The 27481-nt window shown below is 44.4% G+C and overlaps 1 protein-coding gene across 1 annotated transcript; it reads right to left on the bottom strand.

Moving 5' to 3' along the window:
- Positions 1-4043: 4043 nt before the first annotated feature.
- ABTB1 (ankyrin repeat and BTB (POZ) domain containing 1) lies at positions 4044-27481 on the bottom strand (the record flags this gene model as incomplete). The annotated part of the gene is made up of 11 exons (XM_009575901.1): positions 4044-4364; positions 6200-6400; positions 9405-9572; positions 10177-10275; positions 15691-15806; positions 20828-20944; positions 21959-22004; positions 22945-23104; positions 25098-25242; positions 26256-26311; positions 27419-27481. Coding segments are annotated over 11 exons (1378 nt in total), but the record flags the coding sequence as incomplete, so codon positions are not given.

A 27481-nucleotide genomic window follows, 5' to 3' on the forward strand; every position in this document is an offset into this window, starting at 1 on the left:
TTGAACTTTTCCAAGCCCAGTCCCTCCCTTCAACAGCATTAGTCATTCAGATGCTATCAGTATCGCCCCCCAAAAATTGCACATTCCTACACGGAGCCACGGGGACGGGCTTGGATCCTCATTCCCTGAATGCCAGTCATGCTCTGAAGTCAACAGGGGCTGCACACAGGCAGCTCAGTTATTGCCATCGAGACTATTGCAGCCACCCAGACATAGAAGGCAACAAAAGAGAAAATAAGTGTTTGCGTCCTCAGAGAGGAGAGGAAGGACTGCCCGGGCACTCCAGCAGACTTGAGGTTTCGGAGAAAACACATGCTTCAGAGGCTCTGTGAGTGCACTGAACAAGTCAGAGTACTTAAGGACAGAGGCTGAGAAATCTCCATCCTTGGATTTAATGGACAGTCAGCAATGACAGAGGCACAGGGTGACAAGAAGAGAGGGAGGGACAACTTACCTGTTGTGGATTGCCCAGAGCAACTTTCCAAGATAAACATCCCCTCCCTGACACACCACTGACCAAGCCTGTGCCACGGTGCTGCTAATGAAACAGAATAATCCTGGGAGAAAGGAGCCAGTAAAAACAAGTCAGTGCTTTACGCCCTGCATGTTCTGGCAGGACTGTACAAACGGGTCACCAAGGGAGGAGAGCAGAGTCATGCTTTCCTCACTGCTTGGAAGCCAGGCGGTGCAGGGCCAGCCCTTGGCGCGGGTGCAGGAAAATAAGCTGAAGGAGCCCACCGAGTCCCTCCAGAAATAAAGCCATGCTGTTGTTGTCAGTTGATAACAAAGAGGCCACAGCAGGAACAGATATAGTGAAATATACTATTTTATTGCTGCACACATGCTTACACATTTCTTCTTAAATATATCGTTGCTCTGATAAATTTTACAATCTTCTTAATTCAACAAGTGGCTAGTAGTAAATAAAAAGGACAGAGGCAACAGAACACAATAAGGACACTGGCAACAGAAGAAAAATCAAAAGGTTTTTATTTTTTGATAAAATTATTTGCAGCAAGAATAAAGTGAATTCAAATCTAAGTTTTGACCTGGCTCATCTTAATTAGAGAGCTTGCCTGTATGCTGACCATCTGCTTTTGCATGCTTGATAGCCAAAAGGGATGGGGGGGTTAAAGGACCCCAAGTAATTGGACAATCTGACAGGGCTTACAGATGTGACCACTAAGTGCACGCAGACAGATGAGGCGTTTGCTTGGCAGCCCGTGTGGAGCTGCGCTACTGGGGAGGCAGATCAAAAGGCCACACTGACCTTTCCTCCCACATGTACAACTGCAGCCTCACTTGCTGCACACTTAAGGATGCAGGAATGGAATTATTCCAGAGCAGACATATGGAAAATGCTTCCTAGCAGTGCTGCCCCTCCTCTGCCTTCCTCCTGCTTTGCCCACTACCAGTGTCCATTTTGCTTTAGCAGCTGAGGCATCTGCAGAGAAAAGCATTAGCACATTCCTCGGTAGTCCTGTTTCTGCATCTCGTTCAGTACAAGCAGAAGGCAAAGGCCACATTCTGTTCTCTGTGGCTCCATGCAAGCCTTGTGCAGGGCTGTCACAACTACTGCTGTGGAAAACTGACTACTAAGATGTCAGATGTGGAATTTATGCAGGAGGAGCAGAGGGGATGTGATAAACTAAACATCCTGTTTATATGTTCAGTGTCATCTTCAGCTAAATATGGAGGAGAAACACAGGGGAACTGAACCAGCTGGGTTAAGCTGTCATTTGTTTCTGTAGCAGGCTTTCATGAGCCTGACACTCCATTGAACAAGAAAACAGGCAGTTCTGCTTTCACCCTTCTTTCTCCAAAATATATGGGACTTCACATTAAAGCTTTCCCAATAGCCCTTCCCCTCAAGTCCACTGAGATGCTTTATCAGTTCAAATTGTGCTGGGCTCTTTGGTGGTCCTGTCAAAGCCACACCAAGCTTAGAGATGGACATGGAAGTACATTCCACAAATCACACAACAAACACACAGCTCTTCTCCATGTCACCACCCCAAACAGAAGCACACTCCTGCTGCTCCCTGCTTCCATACAGCAACACACCCCTGCAGGGACACATCCTCTTCTCTCACCCTAATATGGCTGCAGAAAACAAACCACAAGAACTCCTTGCACTTCCTCACAAGCATTTTGAAACAGAAGAATTGAAGCACACCCTGCTTGAATAGCCCTGCAGCCACCTGCCCCAAAGAGACTTGTTCTGCAAGAGAAACCAGTTAAACACAGATGACAAAGTGCACAAGCATCCAGGGTCCAGTTAAGTCAATGCAAGTCATTCCTGCCCCACCAGCTCTGTCCCCAGCTTCTGTTAGTGCAACTCAATCCTGACACCTGATTTTGCCAAAGTCCAGCTTCTCCCAAGTACAGTGGCCAAACCCCAGTGCCCCCTCCTCACTGCAACCAAACCCAGCCTGCTAGTGCAAGTGGTGCCCAAAGCCTGCCCATGTACATGCAAACAGCTTCAACACATGCCAGATACAGGCAGATGCTCTGAGCAGGGGCAGTGAGGCTGCAGTTCTCACACGGTGCGGGAGCATCAGTCTCTTACCTGGTGAGATTAGCAAAGAAGAAAAACCCATCCTCCAAGTACATCCTCACCTGAAGCAAGTCCCTGCCAAACGCTGGATCTCCAAACCCTTTCCTTATCCATGTGAAGCACCACTACCATTACACAAACAACACCCTGAAGCTGCAGGGGATCCGTGCCCAGCTCCCACCTCAAACACTAAAAGCACACCTGACATGGATTATTTCAAGCTCTTGCCTCACAAAGTGACCAAAATGACAATATACGTTAGTAATGGCAGCCCACTGCCTGCACAAGATTCTCTGTGTGCTTCACACAACGCCTCTTCTCCCTCCCAACTCACAGCACAGCAAAGTATGCCCAGCCTGTGCCTTGGAGACCTGAGATTCTCATAACATGCCATTCTGGAGATGAACAGCTCTGAGGGCAGCCTATTTGGCAAGGCAAGCTTTATGCAGGGGTATTGCCTGCTGATTGGTGCCAAGGAGAAAGAACATCATTACCCTCATTAGGAGTCTAGGGAGACAACACGAGATAACACGACCTACTGCAGAACACAGATTCAAAAACATTCATTAGTACAAACAGTGAATTTCCTGGAGAACAATGAAGCTACAAGGCTCAAGGCTAAGCAAAGCCAGAAGGTCGACAAGTGCGACAGCTGCCCTGCGAGAGACCCAAAAGGCCCCTTTTCCTTTTAAAAAAGATTTCCAGTGACCCCTCTTCCCTGACCCACCAAGCAAGTCAGTTTTGCTCTACCACAATGGACAAAAAGAAAGGGAAAAGTGCTGTTTCCAAGAAGAAGGTGTTTCCTTCCCCTGTTAGGAAGAAAAGGGGTGCTCTCCCTTTTTTATGCATCGAAAGCTACTGCTTTCTAAGAATGGAAGGAGTCTGGTCTCTACTGTATTGCCAAAGATGTTTGTTCAGAAACCAAAGCTTTTAAATTCTGAGCACTTCAAAGCAATGAAAAGCTAGGGAAGACCTGGAAATCACTTTGGGTTTCTTCATCTAAGAACTAGAATAGCAGGTGAAGACAGCGCCTTCTACATAGCCAAGTATTCCTGTGTTGCTGCTAGGGAAGCACTGCCCACCTTTGCCAATCTTATAATGCTGACAGTGAAAGAAAGGCCACCTCCTTTCCAATAGTATACATATTTGGAGAGTTTAATCCAGTTTTCTTCCTCTGCCGGTGGCAATTCAACAAATATCCTGGCATGAACCAGTTTCAGAGGTGTGTTGTTGGGCAAGAGAACAGGATGGGTCCTAACACCAGGCAGCAGCAAGTCCCCCAGAACAGCTCCCTTACCACCCCCAACAGCTTGCAGTCTCCTATCCGCATTGTATTGTACAAAGCGGCAGCTACTCATTTGGGCTGAGCTTTGGGAGCTACTTCTGAAAGGAGAAACAAAAAACAAAATAAAACCAAACACAAACCAGACAGGCAAATGTCCAGACACAAATAAATTAAAAAGAAACCATGCCTGAAAGTGGATGGGAAGGAGGACAAAGGAGGGGAAGAGAGACATTCAGGGACTCAGATGTTCTTGCACTCCGAGCCAACCCACGGGGGGCTACGCAGGCTGCATGTGACAGGCAGGGTTTGCACACATCAGCACTCAAGCCCTATACTGGCCAGGAGGTTTTCCAGAGCTTCAAGTTTCTGGTTGGCTTCCTCGATGGCACTGTAAGTCTGCACATTGCTGGTGATGTGGAAGCGGATGTCATCAACCAGAGGAATGGAGTCAGTCTCCTGCCGTTCCTCCACAGCCTCCGCATTCTCCTTCACAGCAGCCACAAACTCCTCCAGCTCCACCAGCTGAACAGGGTGGAAAAGAGAACCATTAGGAAGACAAGAAGACAGGTAAAGGGATGTAAAGGGTTGGGATAATGGGCTCAGCCACTGTTGAGGGATCCCACAGAAGAAAAAGGGAATGCTAAGGGTAGATGGAGACCCAAATCTTCCTGTCTCCTACACACACCACTTGGAGATCCTGCCATTCATCCTAAGGAGGCAGTAATACTCCAACAATAAATGTTCACAACTGTAAGCAATCTGCACCTCAAACAGCTCACTGTAATACCCACTAACTAAGCATCCATAGTTCTGGTATTGGGGCACATACATATACACAATATTCCCTCCAGAAAGGCTCCTCAGCAGGAGATGCTGCCAGACACTTTTGGGAAATGTCTTGCAACAGGCAAGACAGCGGGTGCTTGTGCCCAGTTCAGAACCAGGAGCCACAGATGACTCTATAGCCACCATGGCTCTCAGCCCCATCACTGACAGCCGACCAGCAGATCACAGCAAGGCAGCTGCTCTGTTCTGCATGCAACCTGACAGAATCAGGTCACCTATGAATGATTTTGCATCAGGTTCCCCAGGAACATGTGGTGTGCTGAAGGGTGAGAGGCAGCTTCCGTCTGTCTACGCTACCAAACTGTGCCTGGGCACGGCAGGTTGCTAGGCCCTGCTCTACGCTACACGCACTGCCAAAAATCTCTCCCTATTGCCATCATCAGTGCATCTCTACAAGATGCTGGCAGCTGCTGACGTTTGAACAGCTGGGGTGGCTCCATTTGTGCCAACACCCTTAGGAAGGCACATTGCCAATGCTGGGTCCGAGAACTCCCACTCAGGCTAGAGAAGGGGATTGCAAGGGGAACACACAAGCAAAGCCTTACCTTGCCTGATTACTACTTGGTATATTCATTCAGCTTTCAAATCAAATCCCTTTTTCAGAAGCCAGAATCGAATCTGGGTGCATGCTGATGTGTCTATCATCCCAAGCTATACACTGAACAAAATGACAGTCCCAGAATAATTTCCTTCACTGTTTTCACATGCCAAAAAGAATTTCACACCTTTCAAGCGGCAGGTGAAAATGTTACATTCCCACATGAACTGTACAAGCCATTTATAAAGATCTGTCTTGGGGTAAGAACACCCCATAGATTCTAGTTTATCCTTCCATATAGCAACTTTCTCCATGAGTCCTGAAACTTCAAGCTAAAACCACTCAGGATTACACTTAAATGGAGCCCCATAAAGAAAACTTCAGTGTTAGATTCATTACTTCTGGCTGTTCAACAGCCAAACTTCCCCTGTGGAAACCCCTACTGTTAAATTTGTCATCCCGGAGGAAACTAGAGATCACATTGATTACTCCTTTCTCTAGCATTATGCCAGGAAGAACACCCTCCAGCAAACACTGAAAAACATTTCCTGCACAGAGCTCCCCCACACACCCCATTGGGTTTTCCAGGCTGCAGCTGGTGTATTCAGGCAACACCATTGTTGCTCTGGGCATAGTGGCTGAAAACTCGGTGTAAGTCACCTGCCCATGGCACTTGCAGAACTTTTTGGTCAGATTTTTCACCCCACAGTCCACAGGGATGTGCTGGACAGCCACCAGCATCTGGCTTACTGCAGCGACATCAGGTACTGCCATGCTTCTCATCCTCTGACCTAACTCAACATGTGCTTTGCTACTTAACCGCTGCTCATTTTCAGGAAGCACATTAAACCAGAGAGGGCAACCATTTATTACAGACCAAAGTGCAACCATTAGATCTGTTTTATCTATGGCTCACTGTGCAGTTAGATTTAGGGGCACGTGTGGTAAATGCAGTGGGAAGTGTTTCTGCTACCTTCTCGATGATCTTTGCCATGTACTCCGTGCACTGGTCCTCTAGCCGGGTCAGCTGGAACAGCTTTGCAATCCTCCAGATGCTGACAATGTTGTCCTCATCAAGGATCTGAGCCAAGGTCCTGCCACAAAGGCGCTTGAGCCCAGGCAGCAGGTACATGTCTGCCACGCACAGCACGTCGTAGGCGTTTTCTGGGGACAGCTGGCAATGGAAAGAGGGGAATTACTGTCCAGTTCTATCCATTTCACTTGTCTCTGGCAAACTGCTTTCTTCTCTTGTGTCTTAGCAGAGATTCCCTAAAGTGCTGTTTGGTCCATTACTGGACAAGTGTTAACAGTACTACAGAGAGACAGGAGCTCAGTCTTTCAGGGCTAGGTCTTCCACTCAGTTACCACAGAGGAGTTTAAAATGCTGCAAAGGCAGCTTGCTCAGCACAAAGCAAGAAGTTTGCCATGCTGCAGCTAACCCCTCTAGCTAAGCACAAAGCAATGCTGAAACACTGAAGTGCAGCCGAAAGCTGCCTGATAAGGAATGTTCAATGTGGCAGTGGAATGAGGTAGCTTTTACCCTTCAAAGAGACAAATGGAACAGGCTGGCAGAATAGAGCACCTTGTCCCCACTAGGACTTTTCCTCCCATTTTGTACTGCTGGACTTTCATTTTGTGAAAAATGTGCAAAATTCTCTTAAGTTTCTTCCTCAAACTGGCTCTGCTAACTCAGCCAGCACAACTTCCCTGGCACAGGGATACATCCAAGGACAGAAAATTGCACCCCAAATAAACTATAGGTGAGGCCCAACTAAGGAGCAGACTCTGCACTTCAAATACTACTGGAGCTTTAACAGGCATTCAAACTGAACTAAATTCATGCACCAGATGCTCAAGCTTACACTGTTCTGAATGGCCTTTAACATTTTCAGTCTCTTGAGCTAGAGACCCACCCTCCCATTTCCCTCTTGGGTACTTTTGCTCTTTGCTAGTGATTTGAGGATAAAAAAATGCTGTAGATAATGCTGTAGACACCACCTCCAGCTTCACTCAGTCTCTTCCCCCTGGCTGGGCAAATCCTATTTTAGTCAGCCATCTGCGTCACTAACCTGGAACTAGAGCCTCTCTCTGCATAGTTCTGTTCCTGCTAATGTGAAGTACAAAGAGCGCAGTTACCCACATCCATTTTAACAGCAAATCTGCAGGATGCAGCATACCCTGGCTGTGGAGGAGGCGAGATCACTTGCATCTGGAGTCCAAGCCACACTGGTCTAGATTGAGGAATGGTAACTCTGGTGCAGCGTGGTCCACTGCCCTGGTAACTGGTCAGCAGCAAAACCACTGCTGTCCACATCTACACATGTGGTTCCTCACTCTGACAACTGCGAAAGGCTGATTATTTCTTCCCCTACAGCTGTCCACACCGGTGTTTGGAGAGACTACTCACAGCAAATGTCTCAGCAGTATAACACCCTGCAACAGCTGTGCAGAAGGATGCAAGATGTATTAGAGGTATGCCACGAGCGCTGTAGTGCCACATTGATGTAACAAAACTCTCAGGATTATTAATCAAGTGCTGCTTTGTCCTTTCATAAGCTCCAGGAACCTCACAAGTTGGAGGCGTCTGAGTCAGTACTATTGATGGCAGCAGCTCCCAACTGCTTGATCAAGGACAAACCTGGCAAACGTTCCTCCAAAAGCTCCCCTTGAGCCCACACAAGTAGTCTGATCAGCAGCTTCTCTTTCTGCCCCGAACCGTTTGTGTCCTCTGCACACACTCTTCCCTCCAACTGCAAGCACTGTCACTACTATATGGCAGAGCACCACATAAATCCTTTGGAAAGAGAAATGTGGAATTGGGAGTGCTGACACTTGGCTGGAGAAACCCAGGGAAGGGAGAACACTCCACATATAAGTGTGGAACTTGTGCTATATTCCTGTTTTCCTGACCATTTTTCCTGTTAGTTTTTCATGACAGATGAACTCCCAGCAGAAGCTCATATCTTGGCTGCTCAGTTGAAATCCAAGCTTCTGTGACGGCACCATTCTGCATAGAAAACTTATGAGCAAGACCCTTTCAACTCCTATACGTTGTTGTTGGTCTGTCCTCCTGCTCCAAGTCCAGACACCCCTGGGAAAGGAATGGCTGCTTGGGAAACATCCTTCCTGTGAGCCATCACAAGGAGGACAGGCAGACTGGAGAGGTGCAAGGGAACAGGGTCACACTGCAGTGCAGTCATAAGGTCAGGATGGTCTTCACAACGTCAACATGCTTCTTTCCCTCTCTGCCTGCCCTTTCAGCAGGTGGCTGAGGGAAGAGTGCAGACAAGTGAAGCATCTATGCTCCAGCACACCAATGGCAATCCTGCTCTTGCTGTCTGCTCAATACATCTCTCCCTACCGCACATTCCCTGCTGCTAGCCGGAGGTGAACAGATCAGCAGAAACAAGGTCACAGCTGCGTGCACTCTCTGTATGTGGCACCTAACCCAGAGCACAAATGCTGCATGGAAGAAGTGATGCTGGCAGGTGCAGCAGCGTCTCTGATCACTGCCCTAATGTCAGAATGTGTTCTGACATCTTGTAGCTAGACCTGCTGAAAGCATTTGCCACAAAACCAAAGCAGGAAGCTGTTTAAACACTGAGATTTGCTGCATCTTCCACTGGGCTGAAAACTAGGTGAGTTAGGGCCATATTGTAACTGCTTGCGATACTGAGCACAGCAAGGCGCTGGTCTCCCAGTGGAACCTTTGCCCACCCCAGCAATAAATAACAGTGGAAATAATGACTTGCTACAAATGGAAAAGTGGACTATGATGCCAAGAGTAAATAAGCCAAATCTTTCAACCTTTCCACATCTCCAAATGTGTTCAATCTGCCATCTACTGGCAGTTGCTTGCCTTATCCTTCCACAGAGCCCAAGAGAGAAATCTGCAACACCCTGCATTTATCATGCCAACATACAACATGCAACCTAATTTCCCAATTTTTGTTATGGGGTGAAAGACTAGGGATTTACTTCCCTAATTTAGATCCCTGCCTGGCTAACAGCAAGTCCCACTATGTAGGTTCCTGAGACAGAAGTGAGGTAGCAGAGTAGGGCAGTGGGATTTAAGAAACCACACACACACACCCCCCTCCAGATGCTGTAGAAAAGACTGCTGTGAACACCTCCAGAATTAACCAGCACAGAAGGAAAGGCTCCATGGCTGGCCTCACCTCTGTATCATCACTGTAGATGTAGTAGAGGACTCGGATGAAGATGTCTTCTGAGATGTTGTGGAGAGTCACCACAGGGATGCTGGGCTGTGTCTGCAGCTCCTCACTCTCACTGAAATGGTCTTCAAGAAGGGCTTTGAAATAATCACTGCGACCACAGAAAAATGCCTGGAGAGGGAAGAAAGGCCAAAAAACTAGCATCCTTCTCATTGCATCAAGTCAAACAGCACTACCAACCAGCTGTCAGAGCAGCTCAAAGATATTTTGGAAGTTCAGAGACTGTAACTCTGATTCTCCCTATATTTTGAAGCTGCATCTCTAACATTTTTCCATACCTTATTTCTATCCATGCCTACCCTCACAACCAAAAAAACAATTTGTAAGCTTAAGAGATTCAAAACTAGCATGGCATTAGGGGAGGCGTGTGAGTTGAGGTTGCATCTCAAAATCCATTCTTACTGCTGTTTACTTGCAGATCAAACATTCCCCTCTCCAGACATTGAACTCACAAGCTGGCAGTAGGAGATTTTACAACTGTGAATTGTAGCTGAATCCATAAATTTATGTCCTCACCTCTGCAAGAAAGGTGGGGTTTGCTGTTTTGTTAAATGCTTTAAATATAGTTTCCAGCTGCAGTAAGGCTTTTGGTTTTCCAGCTGATGAGGCAATGCTGCTTCTGCAGAGCGTATCCAGCACTGGATGAGTGGGGGAGACAGGTAGACTACACTCATGGCAAAAAGGGAGGAGAATGAAGTATAGCACAAGCACATACCTTATGGCACAAAAAGTTGTAATCTGTCACCCGGAAACACACGTCAGGACAACTGTTAAAGTTGTCAGTGCTGTCAAACGGCAACTCCCCAAAACCAACCTAGGAAGAGAAACCAGAAAACCCTACCTTTAGCAAGTCCCAAGTTTGGACTTCTTGGTCTTCCCAGAAGCAACCATCCATCCGTTCCCTCACCATAATGCAGAGCACCAGAGATGCTCTGAACACAGATTTCAAAGTGAGGAACTGGAGTCCTTGCGCTCCTGATAAAGGTATTACTGGTACAAGTTACAGCTGCCTCCCTTATCCATGGAAACTCCTGACCCTCCATCCACCTCTGGAAAGCATTTGTGTGTCACCTAACAAGGCAGATAACCAAGTGGAGGTGAAGTTTACTTCATGCAGTGGGTATCATAAGCACACTAAAGCTTAGGACTAGCCCTTTACTGTGTAGATGTACAGGTAGATGTAGTAATGTATAGATTACATAGATGTATACACCACTTTGAAATGGTTTGGCTACAATTACTGCCTTACTTGAATAATCCAACATTTCTAAAGCACATTTTAAATTTCTCATTAGATTTGCAGCCAAAGATAGCGTTGTTGCAGTATTAATACTCTAGTGAATTATTTTAACACCAACACACCTCCTCCCAGTCCCACATGCCAACAAAGACAGCACACACACACACAAAAAAAATCTGTTGGCCTTATGTTATTTTAAAGTGACACTTCCAAATATTTTCACTTTCACCTTATCCTATATACAGGGTAATTCAACTGTAAAAAAAAGTTTATATGCACAGTCATGTAACCAAGACAATTAATCTCTAGAAACAAAAGTTTCCCCTGGTTCTTGCTTTCCAAACACATGCCCCTGAACTGCCTGGGCCAAGGAGTTTATTACTGCTGTCTCTCATCCAGGAAAGTTACATCCCAAGTTTGCACCTGGGAAAACCCTTGGCTGACCGTGAAGATCAGTCTCGCAACTGCAGACTACTTAAGCACCATTTCCAACATGCCTGCCCCTCCACCACCCTAACTGAAAGCAACTGACTTTCAGCTTTCCTGAGGAGCCAGATGACTCCTCCCTCCCAAACTAAACAAAGACAGAGCCTGCAATACACTGGGTTGGTGCTCAGCCAAACTCAGTTCGCATGCAGTGGGGCTTCTCTCACAAAACAGGTTCTAGGATGTGGCAAGGCACCAAGCTGGCAAAAGCTCACACCACCACTGAACATGGCAATCTGGACCCATTTGCCAGGCTCTTTGTCTGTCCACAGCAACATTTGGCAGCTTCTGGTTCCTAATCACAGGAGAGTAAACCCAGAGACATTCAAATTGTGTGCATGGCTGTCACAGTATTGCTGCCTTTTCCATAGCACCTCTCCCCTGTGAGTCCTTCCCCATCGGAGAACTCCTCTCCCAGAGGAGATGCAGCAATGCAAGGAACACTCCACCTGATCTACTACCTGCTTTTTATACAGCTGTAACACAACAAGCACCTCCAGCATCAAAGATGAGATCAAATTGTCCCAGTTGTAGATCCCCCAGGCTTCTATTTTGCTGTTACCTGTGTCTCACGTTTCAAGGCAATGAACAAACGGTGGTCTGGGATCTGCAGCCACACTCTCTGTGGCATCCCATTACAAACGCCAGTAGTCATGATCCAACTGCCCACTCAGTTTCCCCACCTTATGGCCCACTGCTTCTATCTCCTCTCCTAGAAATTCTGACGTGACTTTCAAGGCTACAACTTTGCAGGCACATTACCGGTAAATCAAACCTAGAAACAGGCTTTGATAAAATGCCACTCTTTGTAGCACAAGAATCTTAACTAAGACATAAACTCCACATCTCCTATGTGCATCCCTTCTTTGCTCCCATTTCATTGTCAAAATGTAAATCTTTAAAAGGAATTCATCCCTCTGGAATGGACATGGGAGTTTTATTTGTCTCAGAGTTTTCCTCCTGAATTACAAACTCCTCCAGGCTCAATTTCCTGCTTCTAGTCTTGCCTGGTCCCCACTCTGACACTCAGGTTTACAAGGTCATTTCCAATTCCTACTACAAAAGCAGGTTCCTGTCTTTGTCTCCTATTCAGCATGAAGTGGCTTTGCAGAATTTTCCCTTTTACTCCCCTTTTAAGTCTCTACTACTTCTACTCTCCTCCCTTGTCACGCTTGAAGAATTTCATCTTCCTTTCAGAAAACTGGCTTATTCCTCCCACCCCCCCATTCAGGCAACCTCCTTAGCATACCCCTGTGCAGACAAAGCACAGCTGCCAAAGTTAAGTATGTTGCCCAGGAAGCACAAAACAGTCTAGCCTACGAGGTGCAAACACATTCAGAATAACTCATTCACCATACAGAAATATTCTCAACACCTCTATAGCATAAGACTGCTTGAACATTCACAGGATCTTCCAGACATCACATGTGGAGGACCACGTGTTTGCTGCTACAAATTTGCTATTAGCACTTAAATAGAAATGTTGCTGGAGGCAAAAACATACAAAACAAATCAGTGGCAGCAATTTGTACCTTGGCCAGATTATCTCAGCAAGAAAACTGCAAATAAATTACAACACAAAATACAGGGGTTAGTGATCCAAGAGAAGATTACCAGCCCATAACCTGATGTAAGTGGATTGGATAAAAAAAAACCAAAACCAAAGACAAAAACAATTGGAAGCACGTTGTAAATAGTTCAGTTAATCTGCTTCTGCCAAATGGGCAAAGCAAAGCACAGGAATAACCGCCATGGACAACCACACTACACAGGTGCAGAGACAGACAAGATGGAACCCACCTACTTGTTTCCAATTGTTCTTTTTACACATTACAAGATTTAGCTTTACCCCAAAAGTGACAAATGGTCACATTTTTTTGCAGCCACACCAAATGTCAATACAGATGGAGAGAACAGTATTTATTTCATGGCAAACTCTGATCCTTTTAAGTCTGATTTCATCTTGGCTTGGAAAGTAAGATTTCGGTTAAAAGGTAATGAAAAACCAGCTACAAGGAAGTGATGTGCCTACAGTCTCATATACTGAAAGCCCTGGAGTCCCTAACTCAGAGGTCATCTGGAAGACACAAGATGAAGAGCTAGGCAGACAGACAGTTGAAAGCCACATGGTTTTTGACAGTTGCCTGGCTTTTGATGGTATTTTACTTAAATCTGTCACTGCTAAATTCTATTGCAACAAACCAAAGAAGCAGCTGTAGTGGTCAGAAAAATTCTGGCCATTACTAGTTTAAAACAAAATAGAGACAACAACCACACTTTTAAAAACACACACTGAAAGAGAAAAGGCTTTTAAATATAAACAGGAATGAGAAACAAGATACCAAGATTATGAATATGTTTAAGAGTTCAAAGAATAGATAGTTCTCACTCTAAAAACTAATAATGAACTATGATTGGATATCAAATGTTAATTATTGTTTCAGTCATACAACATATTATTGAATTATGAAATTGGGATGCATACAGTTTTCTGCATCATTCAAGTATCAAAGACATTACACACAAATTATTTGTTTATAGCGAAACAGAAAGTTGTATACATCCCCATTTCATGTAATATGGCATTACATGACATGCAGCAGCTCAGAATATCTCTGGCCAAATTCTGGAAATGCTGGGTTTTATCCAGAAGCCAAATTCCTATTTTGCTCTGCATAGGCTGGAAAAAATGTACGTTCTCTCAAGAACATGGATATTCGTACGTGACTATTCAGTTGTCCCTGACATTTTAGGTTACATATTTCGTATACTATTCCTTGTATGGCATCAAACCCTATAAGAACGAGGATGTGCGATTCCTTTGTCCCGGAACAAAGATGCCTAATTCACAGAATTTAACAATTTGCAAACATTAGGATGAGAGATAAATGGCAATAGGATAAAGAGCTTTGAGAAAAATGGGAATCTTTTAGAATTTATCAGGCTTCTACAAAGCACCCATGTTTGTGCATGGCATACAAATTCTCTAGTGAACCAGCGTGTGCCCATGCCCTCTTCACTTCTACCGCCATAACAAGTCTAATGCTGCTGTAACTGCCTTCATTCTGATCTATGAATATAGCAAGAAAACCACAGCTCACAGAGGCATTCACAGTGCTGTCAGATGATTGTATTATTCCAAGTTTCATATTTTCCTTCCAGCTCCTATTCTGCACGAAAGAATTAAAAGGGAATTGTTTCTAACCCTTGAGAAGAAAAGCTTAACCGGACAGGAGCGTGCCGTCAAGGTCTGGGAACAAGCAACCAAACAGAAAGCATTCTTTTTATTTGTGAAGTGACTTAAAATTTATGTAAATCTCCCTGTTTTGGGGCCCACGATCCTTTTTTTAATTCTTGGGGAGGTAAATCTGAGGCTTACTTATAGTATCACCTCCCTTTAAAGCCTGCAAACATACAGAAAAGCATATTGAAAGCCACAAATAAATGCACAGTTAATTGGGGGAGGCAGGTTACGTAGGAAAGATTTCTGCATTGGTAGATGGAAACTTGATGGAGAAAAACTCCCTCTATTAAGTGCTCAGTACTCAGAGGAATATATCTGCCAAAAGCAAGCACAAAAAGCGCTGGCTTATCACAGGTAAGAAGCCTTATCCATGCACACGCACACACACGCTCTCTGCATCAGGCTGGTCTATTCAGCAGGGGACAAAAAGGAAAAAAGGCAATAAACTTTGCTACATCACTCAGTCATACAACCTCTGGGTACAGCAGCCACCTATAATGAGTTCATGTTATTCAATTCAATGGTTGGTATGAGAGAGAGGAAAAAAAGGACAGACATAAGAGCAGAGTGAATCTGCTGATATTACAGAAAACAACAGATGCAGGGAGAATGAAGACCACTAATATTTATCCTGTTCTCCTGCAACTGGGAGCAAAGATCCACATATATGAGCCTAACTAATAACACTGATGGTACTTTAACATAGTGATCATCAACCTATTTCTAGGGGTCAACAAGATGTAGTTATGAAAAGCAAATCTATTGCCAGTCAAGTTAAATTTGGTTCAGAGGGACTCACATTTCTGCTGGAAATATTTTCAGGGTTTGAAAGCACCTCTCCACTGCAGGGTGTCAGTTCCTAGCAAGCAAGCCCAGCAAGCCGTCTTCCACCTATATGTCCCTTCAGGTACTAATGCCTGCTGATAAAACATTTCTGATACTCCAGAAGGATGGCAAAGAGAAGGAAAAAGAACTGGGGGCCAACTCTTGTCCCATTGTCGTCAATGGGGAAATCCCCACCAACTGCGTGGCAAGGGTTTTGTTCACAGAGATCCCTGCTGGGGGAAAAATCCAAGGGAAAGGATCAGCACTAAGCCTCATTAAACAATTCTACAGCATTTCCAAGCAATAAAAGGCTTTCAGCATTTGGAGCGCCAGCAAACAAGCAAGCACTAAACTCAAATGGAGAAAATGCAACTGAACACGTGAACACATATCACAGCCCCATAGAGATCAGAAGTAGTATAAATGCTCCCTACCCGCAGTTCGGCTGGCAGGGCGCAGTCTGCTAGGAGAGCCAGATCTTCCTGCAGCCGGCAATTACCTGTGGGCTCAATCGTCAGCACTTTCACACAGGTCCCTGGCTTGGAAGAAACTGGAAGAAGCAAAAAACAAAAGAGCAGAGATGCCTAAATTCCTCTACAAACATTCTCTCCCATTTAGAGAAAAGACAGACACTCCAGAAAAAAATCAGTATTGCTGTTTAGCTTTTACTGCAAAACACACATGATTCCTCTATGTAAACATGCATACAGCACCCCTCAGTACAGCTGGTGAGCAGGGCTGGAAGGGGCTGCATGTATTGTTGTCCCTCCTCAAACCTCCACTTAACTCCTTGTGCTGGAATATCAACCGTGGCAAACACAAAGTTGCCACAGGCATATTTCACGCCCAGCTTGCTCTCTACAATCTTAGTCATCAATTATAGTCGAGGACCATTGATCAGGCTGCCCCTGATCCCTGTAGGAGCCACTCATACAATGCCTTCCTCAGCCGACCACCCCTACCACTGACAGTGTCACCTAAGGTGAAGCCTATGCCAGAGAATATTCAGTTAAAACAAAGCTGCTTCCATGCCTCTCCGCTCGGCCCTGCGCTCTCATGGGTCCCATTTCAGCTGTGGCATCCTAACTTCACTCCAGGGGACAAAGGGTTTTATTCTTGTTTAGGTAATAAGTTCTGTGCACCTGAGTCCATCCTCTACTCTCTACCTGTAGATCTCCAAAGCACAAGGACCCCCAAACAGCTGGACTCCTGAGCGTGCCTGTGTTGTGTGCAAACATTAAATAAGCATTGCTACGACCACCAAAGAGATCAAATAAACCATACAAAGATGGCAACTTCATTTGCCTTTTTCAGACCTAGCACATCGTCCTGTCTTGCCCTACCAGCCTACACAATTAAACAGCCTGATAAAGGGGAAGCAAAATACACGATCATACTTTTGTGGTCTTGCTATGACCAAAGTTGCTGTGGAGTTCATTGAAGCCAACCCCCCTAACTTCAAACGAGCGGCAGCCCAAAGGGCGCCCAGCTATTGTGTCACAATACCGCTGCCATCGCAGCCTTTCCTCTTTCTGGCCACCTCCCTCCCGCAGTTCACTACCCCAGGCTTGTTTTCAGCTCAGCATGCTTTGGGGTGAGGACTGGAGCATGTAAGACATTCAAGAGTCTCTGACATCTAGGGAAGCATGTGAAAAAACACGGAGCACCACTGGAAAATGCAAAGTTGTGGTGAGGAAGGCTTGAGATGCTGTTGGGAGCCAGAGACACGCAGAGTTAACTCTCAAGGACAAGAGAGTTAAGCGGCCCCACGCTGAAGCGTTCAGAAGAATTTCTGACAGGCATGATTCACCGCATTAAAACCCCTTGCAGGTGAATCACGTCACCTTGAGACCTCATTTTTCCTGACATTTTGCACAGCATTACATGAGCTCCATCAGATGACTCCATTGGGCCGTGGGCGAAACAAGACCACGATGTGCCACAAAACAAGTTCTCCACCCCCTCGTCCACGTTACTGCTGCACTCTTCAGATATGCCACCACTGTAGCTCAAGTAGGCTGAATGTCCCAGAAAGATACTGGAAATGGAAGGATAATTTACCAATACAAGACAGTCAGATACCATCATTGCTACACACGGAACAAGGAGACACCAGCAAGGAGACAGGCTGCTCTATTAGCACTAAACAGTACCTTCAGATAGATGACTTCCAGGGTAAATAAGCCAAGCGGAGACCTGACACCAACACAAACAAGACTGAGTACATTTTCTCTAAGAGCCCTGTCCACTTACAGATCTGCATGAGAGAAGGAAATTTCTCACTGTGCAATTAGAAATTCTTTATGGCAGAGAGAATCATTTATATTGTGTAGTGCCTATTATAACAGTCACCAAATCAATCAGGCTCTGTAAGCGCTAATGGACCCAGCAAGTCTTAAGCAGTAGTCAAGAGTTCTTCTCTTGGGATCTACAAAGCATCTGTGCACTTTCATAGTGACATGAAAGAACAGTGATTTGTCTGAGAAGCACATCTATCATGAGACATTTCAGACGCTGCATCTCTCAAATCCAAGAGCACGGCATTTGGTGTCACAAGCAACTCTCTCCTAACAGAAACAATAAAAATCAAAGTGACATAACAGGCTGCAAGCAAGCAGCAGGGACCATCACCTTCTTGCAAGAAGTAGGAATGAAGGGTTTTCTGAAAAGAGCAACATGAACAATGCAAGGAGCTGGAGGGAATAACCCAACTACAGTTGAGAATGGAGGATTTTGTCTTTCTTCCCAGTCTAGCCCAGCTGTATAGCACTGAACGTCACCTACAAATTCATCAGCTGCCTTTGTTTCCACTGCTCAATACTTCTTTGTAGTCTTTTGTTTAATTGAGCCAATGCACCACAAAAAATAAAAGCCACAAAAAACCCCACCAAACTCCCAAACCTGTCCAAAATGATGCCACACTCAGATACCTGCCTTATACATCCTCCTCCCAATGCCACGACTAGCTATAACCACAGATTCTATACATTCAGTGCCTCCGCTACGAAGGCAAGCATCACAAACCTTGCTCTCAACCTTTTTGCCCTACAACTTGTAGAAATAACTGCAGAACATTTATTTTCAAATACCTCCACTTCTAAAGGAAGGATTATAGCTTAACCTGGACAAACCCTGTCTGAGCTTTTCCAAATACTGCAACAGTTTTTTCTTGTTATAGCCACAATATATATGTGGAGGAAAATATGCAAGCATTCATACTGAAGTCTCTCTCAGGTGCAACAGAAGGCACTGGGTCATCCTCTCCAGGGTTTTCCTAAACTACTGTCAGTGCATGCCAAGATACTAAGTGCTTTTGAAATGCTCCTTAACTCTAGATAATGAGATTGCAGACTGCAATTATCCACTGGAGCAGCACAGGCTTGAGTTCACGTTGTTTTATTAGGCACGTTTCAACTTTATAATACAGATGCAAGACATGACCCTGCTCTGCAGACCTGAATCAGCTATCTATTCCACAGAAAGCACTTTGAACAAGCAGAGATACCTAACGTAGAGGGAACAGCAATGCTTTGTCAAGTGCCAGACATGATGTGATCTAAGATCTTTCCCAATTTTTAACTTCTATAATTCTTATATGTATTATTTTCCAGAGAATCAAGTTTTCCTGGCTTCCATATGAGATCTGACATGAGAAACAAACATTTAACAGATCTATCAGCAGTTCTGTCTATTCACTTGAATCCAACCTGTCATAAATTAAATCAAGCCTAGTACTTCCATCAGTGCTTTACACCACCCATTGATTCTGTCAGACCTTAGAAATGAAGAACAACTGTTCCCTCCCAAAGAACACAGAATTTAAATTATTTGTGCGGTGCCATCCAGGAAGTTTGTATCATCACGTTTGCAAGTGGAGCTTGTATCTGAAACCCCCAACCAACCTGAAATGTTGCTTCACCATTTTTCATTTTTGAACCCCACCAAGAAGTCAGCGTTTTTGCAGTTCATGAATTTAACCACTGGATTTCATGATCCCTAGGTTGCCCATAACATACTATACAATGGCTTCAGACAGCTAGCAAACTATCCACCTTATTTTTCTCCCACAATCTAATATGAGATTTTAACTTGATGTATTAAGGTGGAATGGTCACCTCCAGGGTCTCAGCTAGACCCTGGGAGAAAAAAAGAAAAAGAAAATAAGGAAAAAAACAGTGGTGGGAGGGGAGGAAGAGATCTCTAGCATCTCACTGGATTACTCTGATATCAAAAGATGCCACAAAATAATTCTGTTACCTGATTGTCTGAGTAGTTTTTATTTTCCAGTCACGGTATTCACCACCACTCCCCTTTTCCACCACTTATTTAACACACAAATTGATATCTTACACTATTTGTAGCAAGAAGCCAAGAAATGCATTCATCTCATCGTGCATTCATCTCTTCAGATGCATGGTTACATTTGTACTTAAACGGCTGAGGTAAGACTTATGATACAGCTTCCATGATATAAGGACTTCCACCCTGGTCTACATGGAAACAGCTGTACTGTGGTAACCTAGTACCCCACCACCAACAAACAACTGCACGTGCCTAAGGAGAGACCTACATATGGCAGTATCTTCCATGTGATTTGCAGATGAGGAATTTCTTGAGCCAGAAGTATTGCCTCTATCTGTTAAGCCCTGCAACTTCAGGAGGCTGAATAATCAGAACTCACAATTCAAAAGGGAAAGGTAGAGTAGCTACACTCTTACCTCTCAGATCAAGGAAGAAGATGCTATTGACTTAAAAGCTACAAACTAGATTCTCTTCTCAAACCAAAATTAATTTGACTGAAGTAAAGGAGTTAACTCAGAGCATGAAATGAGAATCAGATGTTTTCAGCCTGAAGGTTTTGTTACCAGAGTTCTTTTTTTTTTTACTTAATGACTAACACCGCTTTGCCCTACTTGTGCTGTTTTGATTCTTATTCACATGTCCTTTAGCTCGAATTAAGGAGATAAACTCCAACTGTTGGTTTTCATGCAATAAGCTGATGTCATGATTAGATCACAAGCTCTTTGGATAACAAAAAGCCTTTAAAAAGAGGATTGCATATTTAAGGTTTGGCACATACATGTGTTATAAATACACACATGCTTTCAGAAATACTTCTCTGCTCTTAAAAAAAGTGTTGTATCTCTCTCTGCATTCATTTTGAGCCAATTATCAAATGTTTTACTTTGGTTAGGGGTCAGATAAATGCAGAAAAGGACTTTTAATTGTACATATTTTATCTCCCCAGGGATTTAAACAAGCTCTCTGCTGAAAGGCACTTCCCAATATACCCCACAGTGCTCCACTGAATGTCTGGCAACCACAGCATGGCTGCTCTACTATAATGAAAACATTCAATATACATTATAAACATACATGTGTCAGAAACCACTACAGCTGTCCTACAGAGAGTCCACGACTGAAAACTATCATGCAAACATGGGAATTCCACGACAGAATAATTTTCTGGAAGCCCCAAGAGCACCATGAAACATGCACCATCACACTTTCTTCTTTCTCCCTGAAAGGACACACAGACACAGCAGAGACAACAGCAAGTAAAATCCTTACCAAATTCATAGACTTTTTTACATTTGGTCTCCAAATCATCTATGAGGTCCTGCAGCCGACATTGCTTGGCTAACCTCTTGCAATCATTTACATATTCAACATCGATATCCAGACGACCTGCCAAGAAGAAATGCAGCTAGCTCTTTTAACCCATACCACTTAGGTGTAAAAATGGCAAAATCAGGGATTGAAGACTTGATGGCACAGAAATTCAGTAATTAGACACGCTGCCTCACTTCTCAGCATCCAGTTACAATTCAGTCCAAGAAGCTAAGACTTGGTACCCCACTGCCACCGCTCCGATGAATCTCAGTCTGGCATCTGATTCACATTCCCACCTTCCAGTGTCTACCCTTACAGCTTCATTCAAGAGGCCAAAGACCGAACAGGGTTATACAAAAGATGTCTAATTCCCTCAGAAAAGAACAAAAGAGCAGCATAACAGCAGCATGCATGACTGCCACCATTGGCTATCTGGCTTAGGGTAAGAAAAGACTTTAGGCTCACGAGCTGTCATCCCAGAATCTGCTACCATTACTGAAGATGTGGTGAGGAACGTTTCTGAAAACACTGGACTGGGGAAGGAAAGCCTTGAAGATAAAGTTTTTTCTGGCACCACCTCCTGGCCTGAAATAGTTCAGCAGTTAGCATGCCTACAATACAACATTTGGCATTTTCATAGAAGGTTTAGGATCAACTTATGTTCAGAAAAAAATATTAGAAAGTAGTCAAATCATTCAGCATGCACTGCTCAGGTCTGCCAGATTGAAAATGTCCTACGTGGGAACCTGGCTTCTCACCAGCTTAGGGGATTGTTATCCCAGACGACAGATTTACCTTCCTTAAGTTAAAAATACATTCTCCACATCCATCCAACCAATCAACTCAAGCTGATTTTTTTTTAATTGACTGTATAGTTATTGGCAGGACAACAACTGGCAAAAGGTACAAACAACTTGGAAGAGATGAGGATTGCTCACATTCTCCTTTTCTGCCAGCAGAGAGGATGTGTTGGCAACTCATGCACCCAAACACGGCTGTCTGCAAGCCTGTGCCACCAAAACAGTGCTATGGCAGAGGCACAGATAGCTGCCCACCAGCCATGAACGCGTACACTAAACAGTAATTTACCTGTGTATAGATACTGCAGAAGAGAGCCAAAAGCTGCTGGATTAATCTAAAATAAAACATGAGAAAGTTACCTTTAGAATTCCCAGGAACTTAATAACAAGCTTGAAACTTGCTTGAATACAAGCATGATCCCGAACAAGTCAAAAAACCCCCACTTAAATAGCAACTCACACACCGCACCCGTTTCCTTGCTCCTTGCGTAACTAACGCTGCCGCTCCACCTGGCTTACACAGCTCTTTGAATGTATCAACTGATACTAATCCATGTGCCTAGGGGGACAGGACCTGACTAATGGAGGTGCTCCAAAGACACAGTTGTAATACAGGCTGTTGTAAAATTATATTGTAGTTGTAAAATCCAGTCTTTCACTGGTCGCAAACATTTCCAATTCTTCTTAATTTGAGAGGAAAGCCGTATAAAGAGAAAGGAGAGACATTAAGCAATGTCCTGAGAAACTGGAAGTATGTGTGTCATGAGAGGTTTTGCAGAGCCACAATCAAGCTATAGAAATGTATGCCAGAGTATTGGTGATTAATGGATGGAATGCACTTTATGGCCTATTTAGTTCTTGCTGCAAAGACAACAAAAGGGACTCAATTAGTGCCAATTATGGAGGTGATGTCTTCACCACAGACCACCTGTCCACCAGGAATTAGACAGACTCAACTCATCCCACAGAGGAGTTGTGACACAGCTGGCAGATGGTAAGAGCTACCTGCTACTGCAATTAATTAAGGTATGTTTGAGCCCATGACAGAGGGAACAAAGGGGAAGTACGCAGTCTACAGCCTTTTGTTACCTGAATAAGATGCTATTTTACTGCATAAAGTGCCTCTACAAGCTCCTCTCCTTCACTAGGGTCATTCTGAGCTCCAGGAGCTATTAATTGTGGAAGTTAACCCTCAAACTGTGCTTCCTACTCACTTTTCTCACCCAGTTGAAACAGGAAAAGAAATGAAAGAGCTGGAAGCACAGCCTTGCTCACCAGTGGATGCTTCAACACTATCATGTTCTTCCCCTTCCATTTGGTCTCAAACATTTCCGCAAAGTAGGCGCTGCGAGCACTGAGAATGCAGCGGTGGGCACAGAAGGATTTGCCATGAACAATGAAAACGATGTCGCTTTGGTAACCCTGCTCCAGCAACCTGTAAGGAACAAAGAGAGGGGAAATTCATTGCAGAATGAGAAAGGAGAGAATGGAGTAAAGCTAGTGGGGGACATGGTACAATTAGGTCTAAATGAACAAATACCTCTGGACATTGCAGTCTCTCCCTGCTCAGTTAGAAGGCCAGCGCAGGGGCTGGTATTTCACATACTAGATTGCGATCTCTCACTCCCTCCAATGACTCAAAGAAGTTTCGTTAGTGCAAGAGGAAGGTTGGAGAATGAAACCTTCCTGACTCAGGTAAACCCCTGAACACAGGGAACAAATTAAGAGGAACTAGTTGCCCCCAAACACGTCTCTAAAGGTTAATCCTGCTTTTAAATTGTCAGATGACAAAAAGCCCTACAGAAGCACACACTTTCAAAACAAATTACCCCACTGCAAACTAAGGTGCAACTTTCCTGCTCTCTGGGCACTGCCAGTGTGCACGCTTTAACCATGCAGCAAGTAAGACAGGACTTGATGTCACCCACCCTCAGAAGAAGGAAGGATGTTACAGGCATGAAATACAGGCAATTACCACATCAGAGATGAAGCCTTGTTTGCGATTGCATGCCCATACCCTCATTCTTTAAAAGGAAAAAAACCAAGATTGCTACTTCTAGAGTTTATGGCAACCATCACCAGTGTTTCCTAGTGCCCATCACCCCTTGCACATATATCCTTACAAACATCCCCAAGAGCTCGAATCAGGCAGACATCAGGCGTCATATTCCTTCTAGAGAGCAGGACTGGTACACAGAAAGGTGTGGGGTCACACAAGGAGATGATGTCAGAGCAGCGTCTTGAATGCTGATCTCAATCTCCTGCCACTAGAACATCCTTCCTACTAGTGTCTTGCCCAAAACAAAATAGAAGCAGTTAGGTGTTTATTTTTTGCCCCCTACTGTTGCTCTTTGTTTCAATTTTAACGCAAGGTCTGTCCGGAATGAGAAGAGGAAAACAGCACATTTTAGTTTTCATGTGCTCTCAACCCTGCATCATGTGAGCCACAAACTCACCAGAGGAGTGATAAATCACCCTGCAAAATTCTGTTTTCCTGAAAGGCAGAATCTGATTTTACTCAGATAAATGAGTTTCCTTCTGCCCCTCTTTCCCCACAGCTTCAGAAATTAGGACTGTGTAGTAATGGGAAGATTGTCAGATCTTTCTAGGACTTATTTGCTCTCCAATTTTGAAGATACAGATGCTGAAACCTTGTTGTTTTCTTTTTTTTAAGTCAGTCCAATGGGAAGAAAAAAAAACCCAAACAAATCAAAAAAAAAACAAAACAAAAAAACCCAAACAAACAAACAAAAAACCCCCTCCCATGTCTGTGTAACAACATCAGAACTACCAAGGTAGAAAAACAGCAAGAAGAAAAGATTGACACTAGTCCTCTACTCCTACAGCAAGTTAGATTCTTTTCAAGCTCTAGACTAAGACTACAAGGTGTGACAGGCAACTTTCAGAAACATCTTAAAATTAACACATTTTAATGATCAAAAAGAAAGAACTGAGCACTGTCCCTATAAGTCAGTTTGAGGCTTCTTAAGGTGCTCTATCTCAGAAATGAGACATCTATTATCACTGCTGGAAACCTCGGCTCGCAGGCTATAGCACATCAGGCCTGAAACTTAATTTCAGTTGACACATTATCCTAAATCGCTGATGTGGTTTTAGCGATCTGATTTTGGTTTGACAGTCAAGGATGACAGTCTAATGCTTCTGCATTATAAAGACTACCTTTCTGTTGGCTCTGGAGTCTGTAGCTAAGTCACTGGAGGCTATATTTTAAATGCACACATATCTGGAAGTCATCCCTTAGGGCACAAAGGAACATCCCTTAGGAAGCTCTACATGCCCAGGAATGAGATAGGGTACTGATCATTTGCCTTTCAAATCTGCCCTTAACGGAGAGCTTGAATATCCAGGTTAACCGCTAAGGAAGGATGACAGAATGCGTTGCACATGGAGCTGCTTCATATGCTTACCGCTGTAGGAAGACATCATAGTAGTCTCTCTTCATGCACTTTGCCGTGATCTGCTTGTATTCCTTCAGCAGACGTCGGATGGCATCACTCAAAGCTCCATACAAACAACGTTCCCCATCAAAAGTGTTTGCCTCACATTTCGCTCCTGCAAAATGATCGCAGGTACATGCCAGCAGGCAGAGTTACATCTTTCTCAAGTGTCCTCAAATGGTCGCTAAACAAGTATGACTTTTGGTTGGTGACATGTTTCACTGTGATCCCCTATGCTACTGAGCGTATTTACAAAAACGAAGCTCCCCTTACATGTGTATAACCTAAAGCTGTTCTCCCACAGCGAAATCCCTTTCTGAAGAAGTCACGACTCATTTAAACTGACCCTGGTAATAAGCCTCTCAGCATGGCTCCAGCAGTGTTCTGGGAAGAAGAATCTTACTGTACAAAGAGTACAATCACTTACTGGACTTTTAACAGCTCCTCCTAAAAAGCATTTCTGCCTTGTAAGAGATGCTTCTTTAGGTTAGACTCTGCTAGAAGTTTGGAAGGCACTTGCATTTTGCTATTTTAGAATTATACAAGTGGTCGATTAAGATGCTCTGAATGCAGTGGAAGAGACAAACCTTTTGAGATCTGACTCTGCACTCCGATTCCTCTGCCAGAACACAGAACATCACCGCTACCTAAGGGAATTTGGGTGCTGGGAACCAAATGGGCAGGCGCTTTGCCTGGAGAGTTTGTCTTGCTTTGCCTGAGGTTAGTAAAAGCCCTTGCATTTCACCTTTACAGCCTGTTTACAAAGCAAGGCTATCAGAAGAGTACGAGAAAGTTTTACACAGACAGTTCTTCAGATGAAGTACAATTCTGACATCAGCATACTCCCAACAGCAATGCACCCTCGAAAAACATCAGCTGTGATTTCAGAAAGTCATGCTGTTTCGAGTTATCGCAGAAAGCTTCCCTGTAGCAAATTCAAGCAGCAAATGGTCTGCAAAAGGGACCATGAAAGTGTGCCCAGGGCTCCCACTGCAGCCTGAGATCTCTGATTATATGGCTGGTTGTAACAGAAGTTGTTTCCACAAGGGACAGCTAGAAGGATATACAATCCCTATGGACCAGTATGGAGAAAGATATTGCACCCGTTACCAGGACACTTTTGCTCACCATTGGCTAGAAGATAGCGTACAAGCTCCTCATGTCCACAGAGGCAAGCGTAATACCTAACAATAACAAGAGAAGGAAAATTAGAGATACAGTAGGAAGCAAAATTCAGTGTTTGGGCACACCACAGCATGCAGACCTCAGCACTGAGCCATCCCTGGTAATCTTAGAAGGTGACTCCTCATAGGAGTGAGGCATTGCTACCGAATAGCATAGAAGTCTGACCCCAGCAATAGATTAAGCAGGATCTGTTCCCAGCACTCCTAGGCAATGCTGTCCTGCAAGGAGATCTCAAAGTCCCAATCTGGGTTCAGCATCTTCTGTTGCACCACCAGCTGCCAAATTCATCCTCATTTTAATGGAGTTCATTTCAGCAATTCCACTGAATTCTCAAAAACACTCCTTGCTGCTTCTGTTGTCAGTCTGACTGCTGCATGCTATAACGAGGGAACACCACCCACATCAGATGTACAGCAAATCCACCCCTCAAAGTCCTGCTTACAATGAGTTTCGTTTTCTCTTTCACAATCTAAGCCTTTCATGATTCTTTTTCATAAGGACCTCAAATTGTCCTACAAACTAGGAGAATCCTGTAACATGCATTGCAGCAGGCAAATGTTAGTCTACCTTGACTTTGGGAAGTTATTCCATAGTCTAAACATATTGCAGATGCCCAAATGCGCTTTGGAATTGGTATGTGTGGAGGTAAAAAACTCACACCACCCTCCTCACCACCAGCATGGGGATTCCTCACTACCTACTGCATGTTCACAGCCTTGCCAGACAGACTGCGATCCCACAGTCACTTTGCATTTCACGAAGCCAAGCCTTCACCTGAAAAGATATGCTAGAATGCCACAGACTTTGAGGGGTAAAAAGCCTAATCAGGCCAAGAACAGACTGCTTAATCCAGCTAATTTGGTCACAAAATTAACCACCACCCTTCTGAGCACTACTACAGCAAGCATCAGTCCGATGGGGAGACAAAGACATATTTAGCACAGCACCCACAGAGAAGAGAAGCAGAAATATGTAGCCAAATCTCCCAAAAAGCAGAACCTGAGACGTTTTGTAACAGTGCTCCTAACTGCTGATGCAGAGAGAGCAAAAGAGCTCTGAAAGCCCTCCCTTCCCGCCCAGCCAGCACTCTAGGCTACAGGACTCACAGCGGTGTGCTGTCCCATTTATCACGGACATTAATTTCCACATCTCGCTGTTCAAGAAGGTAT

Source organism: Fulmarus glacialis, unplaced genomic scaffold, assembly GCF_000690835.1.
Source record: "Fulmarus glacialis isolate BGI_N327 unplaced genomic scaffold, ASM69083v1 scaffold39104, whole genome shotgun sequence".
In the NCBI taxonomy this organism is placed as follows: domain Eukaryota; kingdom Metazoa; phylum Chordata; class Aves; order Procellariiformes; family Procellariidae; genus Fulmarus; species Fulmarus glacialis.